This window comes from Pygoscelis adeliae, unplaced genomic scaffold (genome assembly GCF_000699105.1).
Source record: "Pygoscelis adeliae isolate BGI_AS28 unplaced genomic scaffold, ASM69910v1 Scaffold88, whole genome shotgun sequence".
NCBI lineage: Eukaryota > Metazoa > Chordata > Aves > Sphenisciformes > Spheniscidae > Pygoscelis > Pygoscelis adeliae.
Genome location: NW_008825616.1, coordinates 1634301 through 1662140, shown reverse-complemented (window position 1 = coordinate 1662140; position 27840 = coordinate 1634301). Strand labels below are relative to the sequence as shown.

At 43.7% G+C, this 27840-nt stretch overlaps 1 protein-coding gene across 1 annotated transcript in view; it reads right to left on the bottom strand.

Moving 5' to 3' along the window:
- Window positions 1–27840, bottom strand: part of WNT3A (wingless-type MMTV integration site family, member 3A) — an 89057-nt gene that overhangs the window by 35940 nt on the left and 25277 nt on the right. The window contains exon 2 of the mRNA XM_009333279.1: window positions 3408–3649. Within this exon, the coding sequence (XP_009331554.1) occupies window positions 3408–3649 (242 nt within the window). The remainder of the gene's footprint in view (window positions 1–3407; window positions 3650–27840) is intronic.

Sequence of the window (27840 nt, the reverse complement as noted above, 5' to 3'; positions counted from 1 at the left end):
ACTTCTTTTCCTATATAGGAATCCTGTTCTTTGCATTCCCAAAAGTTTAGGGTGCCTGAGCCACATATCTCCCAGCCCTTTGCAAGAAAGACCCAACAGTGGCACCTATCTGAATGTTTCTCCATGGAGCTGCACAGCTGCTCATATGCTCCCAAGGCCACAAAGGAGGAGAAAAACCCTCTTCCGACAGCCCCGTAGCAATTTCACCTCCTGCTAATCATAGAATCATTCCCCATGCGGGTAGCACAGCACAGCGAGGAAGGCGACTCTGTTCCTTTTGAATAAAGAACATTTATTCCACAGCCAAGGACAGGCAAAAGTGAATAATTTAATAGCTGGATGGGATGGGGGACTTCTGCTCCTCATATGTCCTGAGCAACATATGAAGAGCTAGAGGGACATAGGGCCAAGCCTGTCAAGTATTGCCTCCAAATAGTAGCAGGTCTGGATTCCCTGAACATCACCATTCTCTTGTAGCTGGGCTCATGAATACCATTGCTGTTTAACATGGGATTCATTAGGCCTGGCTATGGAAATGTAAAAAAAACCCAACATAAATATAGTTGTAGGTAAAACGTGGAATTTCTTTCCGTAAACAGGCTGATGGGGAAAAAGAGTCCAGTTTTAGACGAGATATCAGAATATGGCTCTTAATGGGACCAGAGTCTGGTGACAGTTTGGCACCGCTGAATCACAGCTCAAGCCTAGCCCTGAATTAGCAATGAGATACCAAAGCAGCAAGGGCAGCCCAAACAGTGAGGCAGCCTCAGTGAGATCTGGGCCTAGAAAGTATTTCCTGAAGGCATTAAAATCAGTCCTGTTCAGTGGAAGAATTGCAGATAGTCGTGTAAGGCAAAAGGGAATTGCTTTAGTGACTACGCTGGTTTGTGCTGAGGGAGGATGGAGTCCCTATTGACTCAGATGAGAAGCTGCAGTTAGATCTTGGGTGACTTAAAATTCAAGCTGCAAAGCAGAGTTTTGCTTGCTTGCTTGCTTTCTCTCCTTTTCTCCTTCTCTCTTTCTGGGTAGGAGCTCAAATATGTTCCTACCCTGGGGGATCTGCCGCACAAGAATGCGACTGAGCTGTTTTTTTTCTCCCCCCTCCTGCTGTAGGTGAAGCAAAACTGAAGGGTGGTTTGATTCTCCCTCAAGGAACAACATTCTTCAGTTATGAAATCGTCCCAGCCTTCTTTCCCTCCCTGAGCCTGGCTACCAAAAGCCTGCAGTCTCAAGCAGGGACAGACCCTTGGTGTCGACACCGTTGTGAGATAAGAGCATTTGGCAGCTTGTGGGATCGGGGTTCCTTCGGTCAGCAAGGAGTTGAAGATCACTTTCCTCGTGCACAGGGTATAATTGCTACAGGAGATGTGGATTGTCTAATTCAAGAGCACCTGGGAGCTCAAGGTGCTCCATGTGTCCTTAAGGACATCCAGCCTTGTGATGAGGCAAAGGCATTGGGTTATCTGGTTCACTTACTGCCTGTGCCCAGTGAATGCTCTTGGGCAAATCACACTGGGATTGTGCCTCTGAGAAAAATACTCAGTTTGGCTGTGCTGGCCTAATTCAACTGCTGTAGTCACCCAGAAGTGATGTACCCAGAATGGGTGTTTTAATTGCATGCAAAACATTGTGGTATGACACTTTGATATGGGCTTAAGTGCACCACACTGAAGATCTACCAGGTGTAATTATTTTGGGGTGATCTCTCACCGCTAAACCCAAAGAGTGACACCAGTGTTAATACGGTGCCTCAGCTCCCCAGCTCTAACGGGGTAACCCCACCAGCTGAAACCACCCCTTCTCCTGCTGGGTGCATGTAGAACGCCTGTGGTGGAGGCCCTGCCACGATACAAATCAAGGCTTTGCTCTCTCTTGGCTGCCCTATTTTTCAAAATTCACGCAAAAGGAAATGCCCAGGTCTCTTCCGAAGTAATGCAACAGGGGAAAAAAAACCAAACCCCCTATCTCCAGATGGCAAGCACTGGAAGAATGGGCCCCAAGGTGGCTATAGATCAGCTACATACACCAACTCAGGAGAGTCCCTGAAACTATCCCAGATGTTCCCTCCTCTCCTCATACGAGTTCAAATGGTGCTACTCTGCTATTCCAGACAAAGTAATTCCAACTCTCAGACTGTCAGGAACCTGTATCGTTGCTCTTTTGCAAAACCAAAAAAGAAAGAAAGAAAAGACGATTTCCAAGCCTCTTCTGCTGGTGCTCTCCTAAGAGAAAGCAGCCGTATTCCTGCACAGCTCTGCACAGGGCACCTGGACTTACCATCTGGGCAGGAATGAAATGCAAAGTGATTCTGCCTCTTGGATGAACCCCTTTGTGCTAAAGGGGAAGGCAGAGCTTGACCCAGACTTACTGAGAGCAGCAAGAGCAGGCTGGACTTTAAAAGGCATGCCACGAGGGCAAAGAAGGATAAAACAGTTCTTGCGGGCTAAAATAGGCTCCTGCCAACTTATAGGGGAAAAGACCAGATACTCAGCGTTAGCCAAGTGCTTAAATCCCACTGCATTCAACAACTTAGGGCAAAACATTTCTAAGAGATTCCACTTATATCAATGCGTGCTGTGTCAGAATTAATTGCCTGAGTTAGCACCCTGTCTTAATTTGCCAAGTTCATAAGCAATGAAAGCAGAACCATTAACTGATGGCGATTTCCTCAGGCCTTTGATCTTCGTTGTGTCCCATTACGGTATCAAAACTGATGGTATCTGATAAGTCCAGCCCCTACGAACCATTCCCAACAGCCCATTATTTCCCCTCTGCAATCATCGAGAGAGCTGAAAATGCACCATGAAATGCTATGGGGTCAGAAAAGGAGCCAGACGTCCAGCCTGACCACTGACAACACAATAATCCTTTGTGTTCCTTCCAAGGGGCGTAGGATCATAGGATAATTCATGTTGAAAGGTACTCTGGAAGGTTTCTGGTCCAACCTCCTGCTCCAAGCAGGGTCAGAGATGACCCCACTCCCTGTGCACTGCTGAATGGGGCACTTCCCAGTTCTCTGGGTCAGTCCCAGTAGAGGTTTGTGGTAGAAATAGTGGTTACCTGTGACTGGATGTCGGCTGTACAACGGAGATGGTGGGTTACCACCCTCCTTACAGTGGGTAGGCACAGATTTACTTGCTATCCCTATGACAATGCTTAATTATCTTCTTGTCTCTACAAAAGACCTTCTGGGTCAGGTCTGAACTGCTTAGATGAGGTCCTGGGCCAACAAATTTTTCCCTGCCTTTGTCACATGTCTCCTTGATCAAGCTCAAGTCCTGTCTCCAGCAGCCCATTTTACATGGCACTTCACCACAAGCAAATGAATTCACAGTAGGTTTCTCAAGATCTCTGCTGCTACTCCACCCTGGATGTTGCTGTTGCCAAACCCGTAGCGCTGCACTCACCTTTATCTAGCACAGGCCCGAAGATGGCTAAGCTGTCATTGACGGTCGTGCAGTTCCACCTTCTCCCTCGAAATTGGTGTTGGCACTCCTGGATCCCAATCTTCACCCCTTCTGCTACACTGGGCATGATCTCCACATAGTTCCGACAGAAGCGTAGCTGCTTGGGTACCAGTCCTGGGATGCTCCCGCACAGGATGGGCTGAGTCCCCAGGGAGGAATACTGGTGACCAATTGCCAAGGACCTGGAAAAAAAAAACAAGGAAAATGAGATGCTGTCAAGCTGGCTTTCACCTCTGTACTCGGTTCACAAGAACAGGGACAGAAAATCAACATCTTCAGTTCCTCTGCATTACCCTCTCTGGAAAACGTCCTTTCCACTGTCATCCCTCCCCAGAACAACATAATCTCTCTCCTGAAGTTCCGTACAGGCCCAACAAGGCAAGCAACTCTACCTTTAATATCTTCCTTCCCTTTTCTTCATCATCTCAAAGCCTTAATCAATCATTGTGGTGCTTCTTCCCAAGGATGCTCAGCTCATACAGGTAGTTTCCTTTGCAACCAGAGGGTCAAAACCATATTTCTTTCTTTGAAAGCCAAGTACACCTGTACAACAGCAGGTAGGTTTTATAGGAAATTTTGGCATCTGAGGAAGCCCAGGGATTAGAGAGTCAAAAGCACTTTCAGAGCTACACAAAGTAATAACACCACTAGAAGAAACCATGCTCCAAGTCTTTGGAAGGGGAACATCAAAAATTGACAGCCATCATACAACTCAGCAGTGTGCCCTATATATTTGAACCTTACCAGGTAACTTCTGTGCACTGAAACTGACCCTAAAGACTCAAGCAGTTTGGACCTTGAGAACTTAAAGAACCCAACTCTGAGCTAAATGCTGCAGGAGTGCTACATAAACTCACTGATCCATGACGCTTTCATAAGCAGTTAAATCTCCTGTGCTGTAGAGGAAAGGGGATGGAAATATAGCCCTGCTGGAATAGAAACAACCCGGGGAAAAACTCTCCTATGGCTTAATATGGATCCAACGTCAGTGCCATTCCTCCATGTGAACAATTGTACTCATGTTACTAGAAACATTCATGCATAGGTGAATGCAAGTTGGGAGCCACAGTTGGCATATTGGTAACATCCCTGAAAGTATGGTCTAGAAAAGATACTTTAGCAAAGTATTTCTACAGCTGCATATGCTTCGCAAAGCTTTATACTGGGGCTTTCTAATCAGGTTGAAATGTTTTAAAACTAAGTTATTAAAAGGGCTGCCAGTGTCCTTCTGGATATTAGTTTAGCACATTTTCACTTACTTTCACACCAGTTTCAATTTGGGAATTTTCAAAAGTAGGGCTGTATTTTCACAAAACAATGCCAGCTTTGCTGTACTGTCACAACGACATGAAGAGCCTGCTTTGACCATCAATCTGTAAATTGCTTTGGTTAAAGTGAGGAGAGTGAAATTAAAAAAAAAAAACAAAACACCAAGAAAACTTGAGCGCAAATTCTGTGCTCAGCCAAATGGAAGTCTGTTGAAAGGAGTGTCCACGAACCATTATGTTGGTTGAAGCCTTAGAGACAAACAAGTCAGCTATGCAAAGAGATCAGCAGATACGTAGCTAATTATATAGATTTTTGAATTGTTTTTACTGGTGCTTCTAATAATAACCTTGATTACTAAAACTGAAGGGATTTTTAGAGTATAATTTCCATTTCTTCTAATTAAATCTCTTGATTGACTTTTCTGCTCAGAATTAATGACAAACAGAAACCTGCCTGGGCAGTGTGTATTTCTGTTTACATTCATTTTTGCTATGTGGTTTTCATTTGGGAACAGCCTGGTGTGTTTGAATTATCAACAGGGCAGTCAAGGAACATGCCTTCACTCTCTTCTGCTCCGACTAAAAAAAAGTACAAGAATTCTATCATTGCTGGAGTTCACAAGAAAATTAGCTTGACTTTAGCACTTTTCTAGGCTGGGATAAAAATTGTTTTAAAATGTCTGTCCTTTTTATGGGAGAAGGGTACTTACAGCCAACTAGCTCCCTTCCTGGTGGGTACCTGGTCAAGAGGGGACAGAAGTGAAAAGGAGATGGACATTCAGATGGTCAGGTACCAGGGGATTTTAGGCTGAACTCAGTGGCTTTACTAAGTGTGCATAGACTAGGCTTTACAAATCAGTACTTTCCAGGCAAGTGAGACATAGGGACATCCATTTCTGGATCCCAAATGACTCTAGGTAGGAGTCTAGAACCAAGACAATCAGCTCAGCCAAGAATGTGTCCTCCAAGACATTGCCCAGTAAATGAAATTTAGATGGGCGAGGTAGAAGGTGCCTGGGAAAGCAAAGAGTTTTCAGCTGATTTCCTAAACTTAGGTGCCTCTTTCCACTTCAACTGCACTTTTGGGAGAAGATTAATCTCACCTAATATTAGACAGCAATTCATCCTACCCCAGGGAGGGAGGATGAGATAAGCAGCATGAACTGCCCTCCAGAAGTGCCTCTCTCTTTCCATTGCTTTAAAAGAGGGAGGTAGGCAGCTCACATTGACCAGGAACTGTGTTCATATCACCTAACTTCTGATGTCTGCAACACGGACATCTCCAGCTGATCTACTCATCTCGGCCTGCTTTTGTAATCAGTCAGTGGAGAGAAACAGGCACTTCTAGGGCACGATTCATCTGCCCATGTTAGATGTCTGCTTTGGGATGAGGTGAATCATGGCCTTGCCTCCATTGACTATATTGGCTAGACTATCAAGACAGCCTGGGTGACTGGTTGAGTGGGATATGTCTGCACTGTAAAAGTCTCCAGATGAATCATGCCACGATACCTAACAATTGGGATGGCTAAGTTCCTTGAAAAAGTCCCACCCAGGAAAGCTAAGTGCTGTGCTGAAGTCCATGCAAAGAGCTCAGCTGTAGGAAGGAGGCAAGTTCCTGTAGGAGCCTGCAGGAACCCACAGGAGAAGACCAAGGAAAGGACCCAGTTATCTTGTTTTCCCTATCTGAGTGGCGTGATGTGGGTTTTCTTGAGCTTTAGAGTAATTCAGGGAACAACTAGTGGCAGAAAAGCACCTGTGAAATGGAGCCCATTCCAAACCAAAGGGTGTTTTCACTTTGACTGCACTGTGTACAATTTTGTTTCATTGTTAAGTTATATACAAAAGAATGGATCACAGTTTCTGGACTAAAGACACTTTCTAAAACACTGCTTCAGACTTCAGAGAACTTGTTGCATGTGTTGCCTCTGTGGCCTTGTTGGGAATGTGATGTCTTAGGGTGCCACATCTCCAAATCTCAACCCATTCAACCGCCGGAGGACTGGGAGTTAGGAGGTATTCACAGATGCCAACTTCAGGCTCAGGAGCTAGATGGTCCTATCTCTGTAAACAATAGGGAGAGATAGATCCCTTCATCGAAGCCTCCAGAGAAGAGCACTAACTTAGTTACTCTGATTCATCCTTCAGAGAATAGTTCAGCCACTGATATGCAGGGAGTCCAGGATGTGGAGACTTTCCAGTGTCTAAAGTTAACTTTGGTGGAAACATCTGTAAAGTTTGTTCCCACATCGACTAGAGGCACCAGCATCCTTCCCAAAGCTTTCAAAAGTGCCCCATCCAGTTCCCACCAAAGATAAAGTACCCACTGAGATAGAATCAACCTGCTGTAGGCTCCATCCATCATGTTGTGAAGCCAGGAGGACTTTCTTGAGCTATTTCAATAGGACCTGGATGAAGTTTTAGGATTCCAGTCTCATAAACTTTAATTATGTGAACAGCTGAACTCATGCCTGTATGTTTTTTGGTGGTTACTACAGTGGTAGAGTGAAAATACTCGTCATAAGAAGAGGAGTTTATAGGTTGGTGCCCTCAACTATTCGTTTCCGTTGCTGGGAAGATCATCTAAGATAAAAAAAATAAAAACATGTAGAAATACTTTCAATGGCTTTTCACACTGCTCCCTTCTCAATACAGTAGGGAAACAGTCACACCTTGCTTTGATCTGTGTTACAGTCTGGAAAGTTTAATCTGCAGAAGACAATCTCCAGCAAGTCTTGTTCTCAAGGCGTCATCAGGCACTGAGACAGTGTAATGCAAATTTGGCATTTCATGGAGGAGTGTGTAGTCACTTGACTTTCAGCTGAAGATACAGGGTGGAATCTCAAAACATCTCTCCATGAACAGTGCCTCTGCTGTTAAGCATAGCTAAGCACAGTCCTCTTCCTAGCTCACTTGCAGACTCTGGAGTGTGATAACATCTATCAGAGCACCCTCTTTTGGTTTCTATGTTGCTTCCAGCTTCCAGGTGTAAACACTTTCTCCCTCTCTCTAAAGTCAATTTAGCTTTAGGAGAACCAAGTTCTTTCAGCTTCCTCTCATTTTTATTGATCACGAGGTATGAACCTTATGAAGCTTCCAACCCTCCTCTCCCCCCAAAAAAACAACAACCACCCAACAACCAAAACCTTTAGAAAAGATTGGGAAAGTCTATAAAGATCAGAATCTCATTTCAGTGTTACTCAACTCTCTAGTAGCTCCCATCATTCTTTTTTCTCAACTGTTTCCAATGATTAAACCTGTGTTTTGCATTTTTCCACTCTCCTGCGATCTGCTTCTAAACTGTCTTCTGCAGGTGGGTAATTTTGAAAATGTGGTGTCGAGAAATGGGCCAAGTGTCATCTATTGCGGTCTAACCAGGCATCATCTTCAAATTTCTTAAGCACCAACACTTCCTGGATGCATTGACACCAACCTCTTCTTTTCCACTGGAGAATTCACGAAGCACTCAAGTTTACAGACACACTCATCCCCAGAACAGGTACTGCTCAAGTTTGAACCAAAGGAAAGGGTCAACAAGCTGTTCTTTTCAAACCAATTAGCCTTTTCTTCCCATTAGCTCAGGAGGAGCCATGAAAACACTTTTCTGTATGTCCACAGCCAAAGATCTTGGCTTATCTTTAAGCCTTGCATGCCCTAAAGTGTTTAATTCAACCTTCAGTGAGCATTTTTCTTTGCCAACACACCTAGAGAGCTCTTTATTTCCCTTATCTCAGTCTATCTGCTCCTTCAGCAGGGCCATTGTAAATCAGTACCTGGCCACCTTCTTAATAAATTACAGGTACCCCCTCTCTTGGAGCGGACACTCCAGCCAGTTTATGAGGAAGAAATATGCAGGCAATATATGCTCATAGCTTTTTCAGAAAAAGAGAAGGCTTCAGTTCTGGATGACCTTGCTGTACAGCACCACTCTACTGACTTTTCAAGGTCACTACCTTCTCAGTATGGCTGTCAAAAGTCCTTGACACATCAGTAGCAGCATGTAGAGACGCGTACACCTACTTGCTTCTTCCTGAATTCTGTTATTCTTGAACTCTGTAGGAGCTCTATTTTGCTATTCACCTTGGAGAGGCCTTTTGCTGGCTCCAAGTGCTGCTGAGAGCTTCCTCAGCGGACGTCCTTCTGGGGTCCCCGACACAGGTAAAATAACTGCATTTATTAATGTTGTACAGCAAGAGTGTAACTTGCCTAATGACCCAGGATAAGACCCAGAGAGCACTTAAGTCCCCATTGAACATTGAGAACTGAGCAATAGCAGTGACTTTGCTCCTTTTCCCTGACACAGATTTTTTAGAGGTTGTCAAAGGATGTCCATCTGCTTATAATAGAGGGGATTTATGTTTGCTTGCAGACGCCCTAGGTTTTCTTCCATGCTGCTCCCTTTGCATGAGATCCCCTAACAGCAGGATGTCACACCTCCTCCAAACCCTTTCTCATAACCCGTTCAGATTTCCAGAGGTTCACCTCACTCTTTTCCTTTCTCACTCATTTTGGCTGCCTCTCTGTGGTGCCACATCTAACTCTTTGAAGATGAATCTCAGCCACATGATGAAGGAGGGGACAAGTTGTGCAGAGCTGTCTATCTAAAAAGATGCATGCTCACATCATGCCCTTGGTATTATGACACTAAAATATTGAAATGAAGAAGGTGGCTGGAGAAGTCTTCATAGGTTCTGTCAAGCTATAAGGAAACCCCATCAAGGATTGTCTCATGTCTGGTACTAGGCCAGAAGGGCTCACAGGGAAGCTGCCAGCACGTGATGAGTGGGCAGCCCTTACTCCATCCTACAGCATCCCTATTAGGCCCTCTGTGGTGCCCTAACCAGAGTCCTCCATGGGCTGCTAAAGTCAAGCAGCATGAACTTCACGTATCTGAAGCTGCTTAAAAACACATTTGGGGAGAAGTGAGCAATGAGGAGGCCGTGAAGTTTCCAAAAAGTGGAGGCTGCCATGAATGGCCAATGGCACCTGGATGTTCAAGAGGTTCATGGGATAATATCTGTAAGTCAGCCTTAATTCAGTTCCCACAAACCCTCACCACACAGGGCTGGCATACATGACAGAAGATCTACGGTGCCTGCCTAACACGGGCAACTGGAAGCTGGGAAGGATGCCCCAGAGCAGGCACAGGAGAGGTAGTTGAGCCTACTGTGCCTTTCACAAGCTGATAGCATACGTCAGTTCCCAGTCTCCATGAAACTCTTCTGTAGAGCCTTGAACCACCAGCCCAGAGGCAGGTGGGTGGACAAGCAGAAAGATTAATAAATCTGCATTCATGTTATGGCATTCTTTTTCACAGAAAAACACCAATATTCTAGCATACGTTGTGATTATTTTTCTGCTTTCCTAAGAAAATGAAAATAAAACCTGGAGAAATTTTAGAATGGAAAGAAAGGAAATGGAACTTGCCAAACCTCATCATTTTAAATGGAAAAGGAAACCGTTCTGCTAACTAATGTCCCTCCTGGATGTAAGTGATTTTCTTCTATGACATTAAAACTATCCCAAACCCAAGCAATTACAAATTGTGGACAATAATGAAATTTTTAATTAATGTTTTAGTTGGAAATTTGGAAACCACCTTAACATAGATCAGCAAAGCAATAGGTTTAGCTCTAGAAGGCATGAATCAAGTAAACTGACTATCATGAAAAAATATTTTTTCAGTTTGAGGGTTGGGGTTTTTTTTTGTTGTGTATTGCCCAGTAATAATCTAATCTAGGCCTAAGAGTCTAACACTGATTACAGAAGTGACATATTTTAATTCAGAAATTATGAGTGTTTGTAACATTGATTGCAGTGGGGTCTTCAACTTATGGTCTCTGAGCATCTGGCTATCGACAGACTATTCCTAAGAGGTTCACAAAAAGAACTAAGAAATCTAAGCCTGTTGTTAGACAGATCAAATTCACTGTGCAGGTGTCTGTCCTTCCAGAATTTTTTTCTTCCAGTCTGAAAAAAAAAAAGACTGAAACCTACTGGATTAACTGTTACTGTTCTTTCTGCTTCTCTTGTTAGATATCTCTTCTTTAATCCTAAAGTAGAGCGCAAGAGCTATATTTAAATTCTTTTTCTCTTCTAGCCCAGAAAGTATGTACACAATTTTGTGGCTGGGTCCAATCCTGCAAACATGCAGGCATGGAGGTAACTTTTCTCCCATGAATAATTTCCCTCACCCTTACCCTGTATTAATAATAATGATGGTGATGATGATACAGCATTGTATTTCTCTAGCACCTTTCATCAGAGGATCTCTAAGCGTGGGACTCATCTCACCCGACTTTGACCATTTAAAAGTTAGGCATCTCGGCCAAGTTAGCTGTCTACTAGAATCCATGGAGCAAGATCAGCATCTCCAGAGGGCAATTCAGCCCATCCTAAGATAGGTGCCTCAGATAGGTGGGCTGAATCATTGGAGATGCCTAGGAGGCGGCGCTGGCTGTGGAAAAGCGATGAGCATAAACTAGACACCTTGTTTTTAGCAAGCTAAAGGTAGGGACCAGGAATCTCACCCTTTTTTGCTGAATCTCAGAAATCCCTGGAGGGCTGGTAAGAGGACACCAAGGAAAGTCTTTGCTGAGAGATAGACGGCAGCTATCTCGAACGTGGACCATGGCAGCTTATTTATAACACCCAATAGTAGTTTGGGTCTGGATTTGGAAAAGAGCATACTCAATGGCAACTTTGAGTGGATGCTAAGAAAGCAGAGTGTAATTATCTGAGTTGAGGTTTGGCCAGGACAGTGAATTCCCACAGGAACTAAGGCACACCACAACACTCAGCACCTTCCACTCTAAGTGCAAGAGATGTTTCTTTGACTTTGTCTTCCCTTAGGATCTACAGAACAGAATAGAAGAGGAGAGAATATGAGTATTAACAACCTGGTTCCTTGCAAAAAGTCTCAGGAACTCTTTAATTACCCTAGGCAATTAACTCCTCTGTTATACATGTCATCTGAAAAACAACCCATCCAGCAGAATAATGGCCCCTCAAACCATGTTTTCAAGCCTCGCTCCAGGACACAGTGACCCTGATATTGTTTCCATACCACATCCTACATCTGGGGCTTCTCCCTGGAGGTCTCCCTGCTGAGATCTGCCTTCATCCATCTCCATTTATCTTATAAGATTTGCCAGGATCGCAGTGCAGGGTATTAGAGATGTATAAGCCTTAACATTTTAATCTGCCACCTACACTGCAGTTTATGAGAGCTGTAAATCTCGTGGTTATAATGAACTCATCTAATGATATTGCTGATGGATAAATTTACCTGGGATGAGGAACAACAGTTACTTGCAAATGAAAGAAGAGTAATTTAAAGTTTCATGTAAACACCTTTGCTGCCTTACTTCTGACTTCTCCCAGCCTAACCCCTATCAGGGTTTCATGACAAATGGAAAGTATGTATATATGTGTGTTTGCAAAGCAGTGACTGGCTGGCCTGCGAGAGAACCTGCCTCTTTCTACCCAGTGTAATGCTTATATACCTTGGGCCTTGGAATCAAGTTTTAGATGAAAATAGATCAATTTTTCTGGGTCAGGTGTGCTAAATTAGGGGAATGGAAGGAAGAGAGAGGGCAACATATTAGGCAATGAAAAATGCCTATGGTATTTAAAGATATTTAGGCTCCTACTATGAATTTCAATAATAATTAGGAGTGTGGCTAGTCTTAACCCTCCTAGTTCCCCCCCACCCCCAAAGCATCCCAACTTGAACCTTTTTTAAATTATCAGCAATATAAATTACATATAGTGGTTTCAAACCTCTCATTAATGCTCATCCCCCTGAACTGAGGTCTGTTCTGGGCTATGTCAGTGCTAAATACCCTGGAGGACTGGGCTCAAAGACCTCAGATCCTTGCGAAGATTGGATTTGGACTTCTAAATTGCTTAAGTGCTTAAGTGCTTGGGGGAATTTTATCCTGAAACTCTTTAGTGATGAAGCCAATTTTGAAATGAGAACCATGGATGGAAAGCTCCGTCATTGTGGTGTTTAGGTAACCCTGTAAGAACAACACGATTTTCACTGTCCACTGTTCTAATACAGCAAGTTACTTATATTTCTCTCCCTTTCCTCCAAGAATGTATTTTGAATATGCATTTGGTCACGCTAAACACACACAGATACCCTCACTCCGTTGTGCACACACACACCTCTGCGAGCTCCTTCTTTGGCTTTCACTGAGTCATCAGGCTCACCAAATGTGTGAACTCACGCTATAATGTTCTCCCAGAAAAATAACAAATTGATTTCATTTTTACAGGCTACAGCATGCTATATAATTGGAGACACTGCCTTGTCAACTCAGACCGGTCTGACCCGACCAGAGACATTGCTTACAGCTGTTTACGGAGCCATAAAGTTTCCTCCTCTTTGTTTTTCCTTCCTTTTGCGCTCTCTCTCTTTTTTTCTTTTCCCTTCTCCCTCTAATGAATCCTACAGCTACTTTTTGGTCTGGTCATAAAATACTCTTAAGGAAAATGCAGGAAGCCTTGATTCAGAAAAGCACTTCAGTCTGTGCTTCAAGTTAACGCTGTAATCAACGGGACTTAAGCACATATTTAAAAGTGAGCATGTGTTTAAGGACTTTTATTGCACCAAGACAGTCAGTAAGGAACTTTCTGTTACACTTGTGTCTGCTTTTTTTTAATTATCGATACCACATTAGAGGTTTTGATTGAGCAATCTCAGGGACTGTTTCCTTTTTAGACCCAGAGCACAGCTCCCGTTGCATCAGGAGTTTTGTCATTTCTCATTGTCACTGCGTCCAAACCCTGATCATTTGAGGAAGAGCAAACTCCTACACTAGCTTATCTACTCTACTGAAACTGCCAGTTAGGACTGGGCACATTTTTTTTAATATGAATCTATTTCCCGTAAAAATACATATATATATATATCTATAAAATCCCCACCCTGAAATCTTCTGAGCATTTTTCACACATCTGTGTAGTTTGCCACATTTGCCAAGCACCCAGAATAAGTTTAATTTTTCTGACCATTGTAAAAATACAGTTTTATGGCGGGTGCTTTTGCATACAGTTTTACTTTGTGTAAAAATCTTTTATGTTTATCTTAAAATACTCAGAACCTCAAAACTTCAGTGAAATATTTTGATTTCTGTGGAAAAGGAATTTCTGATCAAATGCTTGATTTTTCCAACCATGAAAAAGTTGCTTCCATTCTGAACTACTGAACTGAAAAAAAAAGAAAAAGATCCCAAACCCGAAAGAGCTTTTCATCTAGTTGCACTATTCATCAAAATACCACTTAAGTACTTTGCAATAAATTATGGTTGTGCTTCCTTTCATATCATCCATTCCCCACAGAATCTGCTCCTCCTTTGGTCTGAAATGTCACAAGACTCATCTCGTTCAATCCCTGAAAGGCTCAAGGACTGATCAATACTGAATCAACTGTTCCAAAGTCATGCACAGGTATGAAGACATCTTACAGCCTCTTTGAGGACCATTTCTGTACACAGGATGGACTTAGGACTACGGAGACTGTCTGGATCTTGGTCCAAACATGTATGGGAAAGGAACGTGGGAGTTGGTCAGGGAAGAAAATATTTCCTCCAAAAATACACTGAAGCTTTTCAGATCTATATTTTTCTTTTTAGAAAAAAAGGGAAAACAGCAGAGGGCAGAGACCTCCTTAACTTCTCCTTCCCTCTGTTTTGGAAGGGCTGCAGCAAAAGATGACCTGTTATCAGACAACAGAGAATCCACATGGAGGAAGGCCATGAGGAACACCCCAACCCAAAGGGAAGTCAACTCTTATTTAGAGCTGAACTCTCGCAAGACTGCCATGAGACAAAAGCTCAGAGGTTTTTTGTTGCTTATAAAACTATTTTTCAAAATGAAACAGCAATTTCTGCTGCAACAGAACAACTGGATTTTTTTTTTTTTTTTTTTTTGCGAAGAAACTACTTTGCATGGGAAAAAATCCTCATGGCTCCTTGACATGTTTCAGCTAGATCTCAGTAAAATTAAGGAGGTACAGACTGATGAGTCGCTCAAAGGTACAGGAAAAATGCCAGTGTATGTCCTGGCATTTGTATACACTTTGAGAGAGAGAAAAAGTCTCTCTCAAAGATCATCTCTCACAACAGAAAGAATAACAACAGCAATAAAACCCGGTGCAGAGAAAGAAGAGAAAGACTTAATTTGCTTTACAGCACTGACTTTTACCATTGTTTGAGGATACCTCCTGGCTACTGAAATGGATTCTGAAGAACAACTGGATTTTAAAATTTAGTCACCTTCAGCCCAAAATTTATTCTGGTGTGAATGGAAAAGGCAGGGATGTTTCAGCCATAAGGCAGCTTAATTTTCTTGGGCTGCTAAGCAAAACCCTTCAACTTCCTACCTCTATGGCAACGACCTAATGTTAAGTCAAGGTTTTATAATCTGTTTTTGAGATAGAAAGCCCTATATATATGTAATGTGAAACTGTTCACAACCAGCTTGCTTTTCTTGGCCATCTTCTGTGGACTCTTAAGTAACAGGCCACCCACACCAAGGGTCTTCGGATCTCTTGGTCGAAAAAAGGTGATTTGGGTGAAAAGCTCTTCCAGTCTTTTGAGTGACCAAGCAACAGACCCGGTCTGATTTCCTGGAACACGGCTGGAGAATTACGGCACCATGTGTGCATCACCAGACAATGCAGAGAAGGACCAAGCTTTCTTCTCCAGGCTCCTCTCCCTAAACTTGCTGGAGCTTGGTGTTCCCACACCAGGAGCTGTGGCTCAAAGAGTTTCTTCTCCAAGTGACTCAGCAGATGCGGTGCCTTGATGTTCCTCAGAAAAACATAACTGTTCTCCAGCCTAGTAACTTCTCAGTGTGATCGGTGACTCAGTGCCTGGCTGAAAAAAGGCTGGCGGTGGTCAGGCTGATGAACGGGGAAGAAACTCGGGTGAGAGAGGAAGCGTGTAGGATCTGGAGGAAAGAAAGTGGATAGGGAATTGTCCTTGGAGCAGGAGAAACTAACCCAAATCTCTGACTTGGAGGATACAATAAGATGCTGGGTGAAGAGCAAATAACCATAGCAATGGGCTTGTTTTCCCTGGCTGGTGAGGGTAAATGACCCCTCAGCGTTCGGGGCACGGAGCCTCCTGCAGAAGGACTCTCACAGGGTGGCAGCAGCCAGGAGTCGCACCTGCAGACCTCTGCGCAGCATCGGAGCCTTAATGATTTCTTTCTGAAAGTGGCTGGGGAAATGCAGACAGGCTGCCAGACAGTGATCAGCTCACGGAGGGGTGATCACTATTAGGCAAAGATACCAGCTTTGACATGCAGCGAGGGAAGCGGCCAAGAATTTGGGAAAGCAATCCCAGCTTTCTGCTGCACGTTCCTCTGCCAAGATACCTCCTCTGTTTACTTTAGAAACGAGAGATGAGCCCTCCTCTTCATAATAATAATAATAAAGCTGCAGGGTCACTCAGCTTAGCAGATGGATTCCTTCCAGCTTGGATTTCTCTTCGTTACCTGCAGAATTGATGCACTGATGTATCTGGGGGATTATGCAATGTTAATAATTAGGTTTCACAGGAGATCTGAACAGTGACAATGCGAGGCTGTGGGAAGGAAGCTCCACTGGAGAAAATCAAATCGACCTGTGGATCTCACGTGGAACCTGTGGACTTTGCTCGGGTCTAAGGAGCCTGAGTAGCCACAGGGACCACGCAGCCCTCCGCAGCAGGAGCTTGCTGCTTGCCAGCACGCTGCTCTCATTCATGCAACAGAAGCAGCTCGCTCTCACCGAGGAGCTGCAGGAGCAGTGAACCAGATTGCGTGGCTTTCCCATGCTCGTAGATCCTAAGTATCTAGTGGTGCCTGTCGTAGCAGGGACAGAGACAGAAAGTCTGCAGGAATATTCCCTTGCATTTCTTTTCTGTTAGTACTGAATCAAAACCTTAAGCTCTGGATGCGATTGTGCTGAAATCCTCAAAAGCCTAAGCTCCCCCAAACTTTTTGTGTGTTTTTTCACTTCTCTTCCGTGATGCACAAGCGATATACAGAACACTAAACCTGTGCCATTGTTGGGTTTAACCCGCTAAGGTTTTATTTTTTACTTTTAAAAAATGAAATGTTTTGTTGCAGTACAAGTAGCTTATTTTCCACATTGAAACAACTTTTAGTATTATAATTTTTTGCTGTAGTCCTGCATAATTTAGAACACGGAAAAGTAGAAATCTAAAGGAGACATTTTGACTGGTCAGAAATATTTAACTGAACAATCACTCAGAGTTTTAGCAAGTTTTTTTGATTAAGAAATAAAGATATTTCCAACTGTCCATATTCCTTGGAAAAGAGAAAGTTCAGTTTTCAAGGATTTTTACAGGAACAACATATTAAGTGGTATACTGATGTTACAACTACTACCTTAGAAGACCCTGCACAACTCTGGGTTTTACTTTTTTCAATAAATTATTGTGTACAAAGCTCAACTAATTAATTAATGGAACTCATTTTCACAAATTATCATTGAGGTTCAGAGCTTAGCAGGAATAAGAAGGGATCAGCTATTTTACACAAAGCAGGAACACCTGGAGATTCGACAACATGAAGATGCCAGGGTTTTAAAGGTTTCTAAGCACTTCATCTACAGGACGTTAGCCCATTTATAAACAACTAGGAGGGCAAAGAGAAAGCTTTCTTTGGAAGGAAGAGTCTATTCCTTAGCTGCAAGGCTGAAAATGGCAATGAAAGCAAAAACATGAACTACAAGAACATGTTTACCCTCGATGCCACCATCAGATGTTTTCTGCCTTCTGTTCCCTTCCCCTTCTGCGTGTGCCCATGCAGAGACACACCTATTGACACATCCCTGTCCATGGAGGCACCATTTAAAATTTCTCTGTTCCAGAGCACCCAAGCATCGACCAGAAACATTGAGTGTCCTCAAGGAACTCTTTCTTACATCTTTTTTTTCCCTACTAATACTGACTAATAATATTTGGAAATCAGAAGCTCAGAACTAGGTGGGTCAGATTTCCAAAACCTGGGGAGGTATTTGAAGACATGGGAGCGCCAGTTTGGTTGACTGCACACGGGTATCTCACACCCTTCCAGCCACGCTTGGGAATCCTACCTGGCTCCCAGATGCCACACCCAAAGGGCACAGGCCTTCTTCTGTAGGACCTGTGTGGTAGCTGCCAGCCCCACTTGGGTGTCTTGGGTACCACCGGGAATCTGTGGCAGAACTGGGTGCCTTGATGTGGCCCCCTCAGCTGGGTGGGATTCAGCTCAATACCCTGAAGAAGACTACAGCATAGACCTGCGCTAGCCATCCTACGTTTCCCACGTGTTCAATGGAAAGAAAAGGGCACAATCAGGACCCAAGTAATTTGGCCTAGTTTAGATGTCTGTTTCAATATGAAGTTAAGTCATGTGCTGGACTCCTCTGGCTATGAATTACTGACACTGTAGGTGTTTAGCAAGATGAATCCCACCTTGAACTCAGGATCATGTGGTCAGGTGATAAACAAGAGGTTTGTGTTCACCTGTACCAAACCCTTCGGCCAAACAAAACCAGACCCGGTTCTGGAGGACCTCCAGAGAGACTTGCTGAGAGAAGAAGGGGGGGTCGCAGTGGGGTAGGAACCCCCCACATGGGAAGAATAACCCATACGGGAACAGAGACCCAAATCCATCGATTTCCACTGTAGCCCAAGCCAGGACAGGGGGATTCTCACTGGGACACAAAATTCTGAACTGAAGATTCAGCACCGTTCCCTTCACTTTGCCTCCTTGTGAGATAGCTTTCCTCAGCTGGGGCAGGGGAACTGGTGAGAGGCGATCACAAAAGTCTAGGAATTCTGCCTAGTTTCTCTTCAACAGCACTGTAATCTTATTGATTCATCAACGTATATACTTTCCAAGCCAGGCCACCTATTAACTCATCTCCTCTATACCACTGGCCATTGCTGAATCACCTCCTTCAGAAAGGTACCCAGTCTTGATCCAAAGATATCCAAACATGGGGAATCTACCAGTTCCCCTGGGGATGTGCTAACCACTTTCACTGGCAAGAGCTGCTAGAGCTGCTGAAGCCAATCACTTGTGGCAGTGGTGGCAATCATAGACCATGGTGCGGAGGCCTGTGCAAAAGGAATTTTTGCAGATGTGGGCCTTGCAGGTGCTAATTTTGACTCCACTGCAATCAGTGAGACCTGAATCCTGTCTAGAATAGGAAGCAAGAAGGGGAAGGCAGTCAGTCCCCCATAATTTTTAAACTGGTTTTGGTTTACTTCCTTAAAAATAATAATTAGAGGCTTCACCTACTCCCTACAAGAGACCATTTATTCCTTCTGCTGAAAAATGAGTTTGTAAGCAAGTATGTTGGATCTCTCCTGGAAGTGCTTCTGCTGGGTATTCACTTTAATGAGGGTGATCTCACCAACCGAAGAGGGAGTTGGTGGTGGGGAGGAGGGGAAGGTTTGCACTGTTTAAGGAGGCTCGTGGGGGAGGACAGGGACCTACCTCCCCTCCACCCCACGCTGCTTTCTCCTCAGCTCCCCACCACGCTAACCTGCTTTTACTTTCTGAGCAGCAAGCTGCTGCTGCTGCTGCTGCTGCTGGTGTTATTGACACATATTTCAAACAAGCCCGTGCAAGGGACTCGAGACACATTACATTGCACATGGTGCCCCGGGCCACAGATTCGCCTCCTTACACCGACAGCACGTTTTGCTTCATAAAGAATGTGCAGGCCTTCACCTCGAGCTATTTATCTGGTGTGCTCAGAAGAAATAAGAGAGAGGGAGAAAGCCCTACATGCCCATGTTGGCTGTTAACCCCGTACTACATACCCCGTAAGTGGCCAAACATTGACCTCTCTCTGCATGAGGTCTGGGCCACTGTCTGCTGATGAACCTGGATGGATGACTGCAGCCCATTCCCCATCTTTCTGTGCACCTGCATTTAGGAAAATGTCTTCTTGCACCTCTTTGTAACTTCACCGACCCATTCACACAGCTCCTAGCACATGCTCCATCACGGAGCACAACCAGAGTTCCCAGACTCTGGTATCATCCCACACTGGAAGAGGAAGACTATCTGTCTGGTGAATAACAGTTGCTGATATGCACCTCTTTCCAGGATCAGGATAATCTTCCCTTGCTGTTAGCAACATTTTTTTTTCCTGCTTTCTCTAAATCTTTCCATCATTGTTATTATAATGATAATAACAATAATTATTACTATTATGCCTTGAACTTGAGTCTAAGATTAGGGCTCCCATTGTGTTAAGAGCTTGATGGAGAAATGTCAAGGAGCTGATTCCTTCTGTAGAAAGCTCATTGTCTGCATTCAGGCAGGACATGAAGGGGTGAACGAAACAGAGAGAAGGGGCCAGGAATGAGGTAGGGTGAGAGGCAGCAGTAAGTAGAAAATGAAGAGCAGTTAGCAGACTAGCAGGAGTCAGCACTGGTGCCTTGCCTAAGCAAACCCCGCTCCTTGTCTGTGTCCACACATGTCAAATCTCGGCAGGGAGAAGGGGAATGCTCCCTTGAATTTCCCAGCTGCAGAAATGTGGATTTTTTTTTTTGACATAGCAGCGGGAGAGCCTTTAGCAGCTGCACACAGGTCTGATCGCTGCCATTGCCTCTTCACTGATAGAGCTCTGCTCCAAGTACGTCACGTGCCCAGAAAAAAACCTTCCTCTGTGGCAAAATCAGGGTGGAGAGCTTTCCACCACAAAAACCCTACATTACTCTTACCTTGAGAAGAGATATCTGCAGTCATGTCCCTTTTGGGGGCTGGAAAGCTGCCAGGGATCTGGGGTAAGGAGTTGCTAACATCGTGCCATACTAATAATTCTTCGTTTCACCCACCTTTTTTTCTGTCTCTTTAGATTTGAAGCGCTTCAGGGCAGGGACTGTCTCTCACTATATGCGCGTACGGTGCTTAGGATAAGGAGCCTTTCGACTTCCTTGGAACTGGCAACTGCTAATGTATTGCAATTAATAAATAATTGGAAAGATCTTGGAAGGTGAGATGTGAAATGACTGAGAGGGGCTGGGAGGGTTCTAAAATTTTTTTGAAAGCTTTTTGTTTTGGTAAATGGTAAAAAAATGAACATGTTTCCTGGCTGTATAGAGGAAAAAGAAATTAATGCCTCTACCTGGACTGTGACACGTGAGCTCTGAACTGCAGTCTAGTTCAGGGAGGGTAAAATAAGTCTGTCCAGGTGGAGTGGCACGAGAAGTTTAGGTAAAGGGAATGTAATTCCCTCAGTGAACACCTTTGCTCTTACATAAAAATGACAATGTAGGTGAAATCCCATGGGATAGTTTAAAAATCATCCATCAGCTCATAGCACTGCCCATGAATCTGACTCACTCCATTTCTAAGTGCGCTCAAAAACAATGTGAGAACAGTGGGAAATTGTGAACATAGTGAATATAAATTAGGACTAAGTAAGGCAGATAAGTGATACGGGAAGCTCAAGCCATCAGTGAATAATCCATGACTAGTAGTGCTAAGAACATGAGAATGACCAATAAATAATTGTTTAATGTATTGTTAGAGAATATACAGAGATATTCATGCACAAACATACATTTATAGTCCCTAATAATATATTAACCATATGTAGATAAACAAGGAGATAAAGAATGAAGGGAATCTAGGATATTTCTGGGTAACTGCTGTTAACATTTGTAATAAATCTCGAAGTGATGATGGAAAACAAGAGAATGCCAAGTAGGTTAGGAATCTACTGTGTTGTTAAAAGCAAATGGATAACTGTAAATCTGTTATCTGGCCCAAAAGGGAAATGGATGATACAAGACTGAACCCATAGAGAATGAAAGAGTTGTAATGTAATTAGTGGTAGTAACCACAGTTACATGAAAAATTAATTTCATGCAATTTTTAAATGAGATTGTTAAACATAGGTGATAAAAGTAATTCTGTTGATACAGCATTCTTGTCAGAATATTAAGAAAAAGAGCGAATAAAGAATTCAAAGTGGTAATATATTGGATCAATATAGTACACAATAACTAGATGCACAGCTGACAGCTCTCCAGTATAATTCTGCTAGGCAATCATCATCAGATGGGGGTGATTCTAACTGAAACTCTCTGAGGTCATCTCAGTGCTGTTTAACTTTCTTACCAACGGTCAAGAGAAAACTCCACCACGTCATTATTGAAAAAGTCTGCAGGATATTGAAGCACCGGGGGAGTGAGAGTGAAGGATACGGACAGGGCAGCAGCACAAAGTGAGGGATCGGGATGTGCCCACCTAAAGCCACCTTCATGCCTCAGACGCCAAGGCAGGCTTGCAGGAGTGACATAAGCCATGTCGAGGCTCCACGAGGATGCAGGGATTTGGGGACTGACCCCCATTGATGTGAATGCTGAGCACAACAGGGCTGGCTAGGAGAGTGAAGACAGAGGAGGAGGGCATAACCTCTGCACGCAGCACTGGTGAGGACACTACCAAAATACCACATCCAGATGTACTGAAAAGCTTGAGAAGGCCCCAGAGAAGCAGAAAGACATCTAAGTTTGAGAGAGGAAAGACATCTAAGTTTGAGAGAGGAATGACTGATTCATACCATCTGCAGTCCATAGCTGCTACAGCATTCCTCCCTTTACAGACAATGAAGAAAGTGGACACAGGATTGAAGCCAGTCACATACAGGAGATGCTTTGAATATTACCAAAGCTTCTTTCTGGTGAGTCAGAGAGAGCTAGAGTTTTGACATGAGTTATTCATTACTTTCTTGATCTCCGATGCCATAGCGTGCGCCGATAAATTCCTCTAAGGTCTGAGAAGAGTGGTCTGAATGAGAACTACAGGAATTTTAGAAAATGCCACCTTGAACATCTTTCTAAATGCTGTAGCCTAAACACAAGTTATTAGACCTGCTGAAGGAGTGACCAGGTGTAGCTCTCAGGCATCATGGTCATAATGATCCTGAAGAGACAGAATCATACTCAGATTTCCTTGAAGGCTTCCCACCCAAGTAGTGACTCAACCTCCTTATTGTTTTACGTAAGGAATCTGACACGATCAGGCCCAAGATGGTCCATGGCTTCAGGCCATAAAGTCCCCTATCACTAAGTGCTATAAAATTCTCTGATCAGAGGAGCATTCACCACAAGCCCTCAAAGGGCTGAGTACCAAGATCTGCCTTAGACAATGGGATGTAATATATCTACAACCATATAAATAGCTGGTTGGATGAGAGTTGGATAAGATCATGGCTTTACAATGCTGCCCCTCCTGCTTTTAACCCATCCCAGCATTGGCTGAAACCAGGATGTGGCAAGCCTTAAAGGGATTTATGCCTTGAAATTACCAGCCTTCTTCAGCCTTACAGGAATAAGGATGTTGATTCTCACCAGCAAATTGCTCCCACTCAGCACTGACTTTCCTTGTTGATCCTTTTAGCACCACCTTTTTGTTTAGAGCATCTAATCACTTATCAGCAAAGGTCCTAAACTAAAAACGCTGTTTGGAAACATCTCCGTTGTGGCCCTTTCATTCCATTGTCCTGCGGCATCCTGCTCAAGAAAGGCTTTTGCACCCCAGACTCTCCCTGTAAGTGATCCTCTACTCGGTTTGGGTCCTCCTTGTGAAAGACACCCCGTGCTAGCAGAAGAAAAGGAATTGCCTTGCTGCAATTTCTATGCTGCTTGCTGTGACAGGACAGAAATGTCTCTTCGGTACCCAGAATTTGGTTGGCGCCAGAGCTCTGGGAACAGACTGAAAGGCGTGGGTTGTTTCTGGATGAATCATGTTTTTAATCATCAAACACTGCCAATCGGAACTGCAGCAGATTTTCCCCAGTTTTTTGTTTTACCTTAAGAATGATAATTTCAGACTCACAACTCTGGACTAAGCACAGATAGGAACTTCACAAGCACTGACTAACGAAACCTCACAGCCCTCTTGTTTGAGATGGAGAACCTTCGACATCAAAAGATTAGGTGATTTATGAACCTGTCCTTAATGGAGATGACATTAGATTTGAGATAATAATCCTTCCAGCGTGCACATGGATCAATTATATCAGTGACTAAGTTTAATTAGGAGAGAAGGTGGCGTAGTTATTAAGGCATGGGTACAGGACTGTGGGTTCAACACCTCATTGCACAAAAAGATCCCCTGTGGACTTGAGGCAAATCAGGCATTTTGGTTTGCCTCAATTTCCCATCTGTGAAGTGGGAATAATATTACCATACACATTCATGAAAACAGCCATGTATTTAAGGAATTAAAGACAAAGGCCATTAACACTTAGATGATGGATTATTCATAAATGAGCCATATTGCAGTGGTAAACTGAGGCTCATGCCAACCACAGGAACACAGGAACAGGAGGTAGCTGATGGATCACTGAATGTATTTTCTTCTAGAAGGGCTGCAAAGGTGTGCATCATGTCTCTGCCTATAACCAGCTGTTTAACAGCAAGTATGATAGAGCATGCAAACCTCTCTTCCAAGTCACTGTAGCACCTATGAACACTATTTTAGGTGGGGGAGGCTTCACTTCTATTTCGATGTAGGAAACCCCCCACCTCATCCATAAAGTCTTCTCCTTGCAGTCCTTGGAACAACACCAAAAGCAGTTGTTTTCTGTGGTTCCAGTAAAGCCTTGTCTGATCACTGGTGTATTTTTGTTTTCAACCTTTCAACCCACTTTACTAGATAGGGCAGATGGTGGGAAGCCGGAAATTTCCTTCTCTCACTCTTCGGTAAATGACATTTGTTCCTGATCTACCCTGTGCCCCAGCCAAGCTATGGATCAATGAGACATACATAAACAAGTATGTAAGGACAGTATTTCCCAGGTGCTTAAACATGTGGTTAAGTGTTTGGGTGAACCAAAGTTTTCATAAGGATTAGATTTAATGCAATAAAAGTGAGTAACCCCACGCGTGAGCCATGTTTTCCTGTGTTAGATGCTGTAACATTGGACCCTACCTGAAGAAATTGCTGTTGTGTTTTAAATTAAGACTTTCAGAATTTAAAAACATGAAAATCTTCAAATGTTTAAAAAAAGGCCCAAAACCCAACAAACCACAAAAACCCCTTTCAGGTAAAACTTCCAATAAGTCTATGTTCAGCTGTACTTTACCATTCTGGATTTAATTCAAAATTTGTTTACTGAGGGTACTATTTCTTCATAGCAGTTACTAAGTCAGCAAAGATCTACAGGGATACTTTAGAAGTCGCAGACAAAAGTGGGCACATCATGCACTTACATTAAACGGAAGACTTGATCCATAGCCTGATCCATGTAGTCCAAAGACTACTGCTGAGTAGAGACCTCCAATAAAGAGACCTCTAGGAAACCTCTGCCTCTGCAGCTGGCTTAAAGAGGAGCCCAAACGGAAGCATGATACAGTAGCTTGAGTTAGGAAATGAGAGTACCAAGATGGCATGTTTGCGTCTTTGCACAACGCATATTTTAACTGACATGTTTTCACCTATTCTTTCTATTACAGCATCTTCTTGAATGATGGCCAACAGGCCAAATTCAGCCTGCAAAGCACAAGTAGATAGGAAGCTCAGATGAACCCAGAGAAGAAGCAGCCCACAGTTTTCTAAGATCTGGTACTCATGGAGCTGAAGGCAAAAGTCCTGGGCAGACATCGACCTTCAAGACAATCACAGAAATATGACTCAGATAAAAGTCCTGAGCTCTCATATTCCCTTTACCTCTCCTCAACCACTGTTGCATGTGGCCTGTAAACTTTTAGTGTCTTGTTGTATCAGCTCCCCTTTAAAACCAGGTGGGACCTTCTGGTTGTATTTGTTTTAAAGGATGCATGAAAAGAAACCACTGGGGCAGCCAAGTCAAGCACTCTAATTTTTGAGAATGTCAGTCTTCAGGTTGCCTTTTCTGCTATTTCTTCTCTTTTTCACAGAGACGGGTAAGGAATCATATGGTCAGGCTGTCCCTTGGGAGAAAGGCTGGATTCAGGTGGCCCCCAACTGTCACATACACTGTCCCAGGAGAAACAAGTCCAGAACAGGCTGTCCTCATCTGACCCAGGAGCTCAGCTCCTGAAGAATGGAAATTGAAAGGCATTTTGCATGTTCCCTTCATTGCATGTGCATCACTTCAATCTGCTTTCAGTGAAAACAGTATTTCCTGGCAAGAGTTGGCTTCAGAGCTTTACCAGAGCTTTGGACAAAATAAAGCAGGATCCTGGTCATCTTTTTACACCCTGAGTCCCATGCATAGCTTCTGCCAGCTAACTGCTCTTGGGTACCCATGCAGTGCAGACAAGATCAACTTAGCGCACAATCAAGATTCAGGGATTTGATCAAAGTGAGGAGATAAGAATCACAAAGGCCAACTTTATGACCCTGTTACTGATAAGGTGACAGAGCAGGGACTAATCCAGATACTAGCATAATTGATAATAACCTTGGAGCTTCTCGGAGCTGTTTAATGACCCAGGAATCTGGGGAATGCTGTTGCATGGCAGAATTCCCGCCATGTGCCTAACACAATCTCTACCTCGGGCTGTGAGAGGAGCCATTAGGTCAGTTAGATTGGATTGATAGGCCAATACTGAGCAAAAGGATTACTTCAGACCCAAATGTTGGGTGTCTGAGATCTTGGCTCCTGGTGCACCCCGGATCCTGGAATACAACATCACAAAGGTGAAGAAAAAAATATATACCTCTTGGATAATTCAGCAACTGGGAGGCAATCCAAATTCACTAGGCAAATTTACTTCCAGGAGCTAGGAACCTGCATGTCACGCCTCAGCCTGGAATCAATCATATTTCAGTAGCTATGGTAAAATACGCAAACAGTGACTTCCAGCTGAGACAAGTTCAGCACAGCTCGGCCAACGGGGTGGAGGCTCCATTTTTGACTCACCTAATAGAGATACTGCCTAAGGACCATGAGGGTCTCTGTGCAATGTGCACATGAGCCATGAAGTCCAGCCAATGCTGGGAGAAGGGGTGGGGAGGATCTGTTCGTGTATTTGGCCGCCAGCTGGATGGGAAGTGTGAGATTCTGCTCCTGAGCTTGTCTCAGCTGGAAGGCACTCACTGCAGACATAATTCATCCAGACTCTGTCCTCTGCAGCTTTCTGTATAAATCTCATCCCAAGGCATTTTGGAGCAGTACATAATGTAACATGACAACACTGCTGAAATCCAGTGATCTCTATCAGCTCTGAGGGAAGATAGATCCTCAGGTGGTGTCAAACACCAGCACTCCTGGACTCTCAGGAAACTAGGACTCAGGTCCTTAAAGGCATTTAGCAGCCAGTCTGTCTCTAAAGACACTTACCCCACTTCGACTGTGATGACAAAACCCTTCCTCCTTCCCACCAGCTGCATACCTGTGCATTTACACAGTGACCTAAGCATTGATGGCAACTCCACAGCTAATAGAATACAGGAACTTCAGCACAGATGAGTTTGCAAATTACATATTCCCTTCTTCTATCTGTATCTTGTCAAGTCAGTCACTAAATTCTGACCCTTTGCCCTATGTATATGCATTCCTTTGGCCATTTTACATGTCCTGGGAGGAGCCTCTTCTTTAACACCAACTCTTTGATTGCGTGAGCATGCTGGTTGCCCAACTTCTCAGCAGGATGCTAAAGAGAGAAGTAGCACAGTGATAAATAGTGTTGATCCTGAGTCTTTTTACATCTGCTATAGGTGCAGCCCTTACACACCCTGTAAAACTGGGAAGTTGAGAAAATGACCACCTCACACTGAGGGTTTGTCCAAAAGAGGGCAATATCTAGGTCCTACTCTAGCAAGCAGCAGAAAATCACTCCTTCACTTCATCTTAACTTATGAAAATCTAAAGTAAAGCACTGACCTTAGCTTAGGGTCTCTGACAAATTATTATCTGTTCTCATACACTCCAGAGCTTCTCAAATGCTCATTTGCAGCTCAGGTAGGACCCATCTCACCTAACATTAGCCATCTAAAATGTAGATGTCTAGTCTCACCTACTCATCCAGTTCCTACTAGATTTGATGGAAGGAAAGGCACTTTCAGGAGGCAATTCAACCTACCACATCTGAGTTATCGTAACCTAAGTGAGAAAAAAACTATCTGTGGAATACAGTTACTTATTG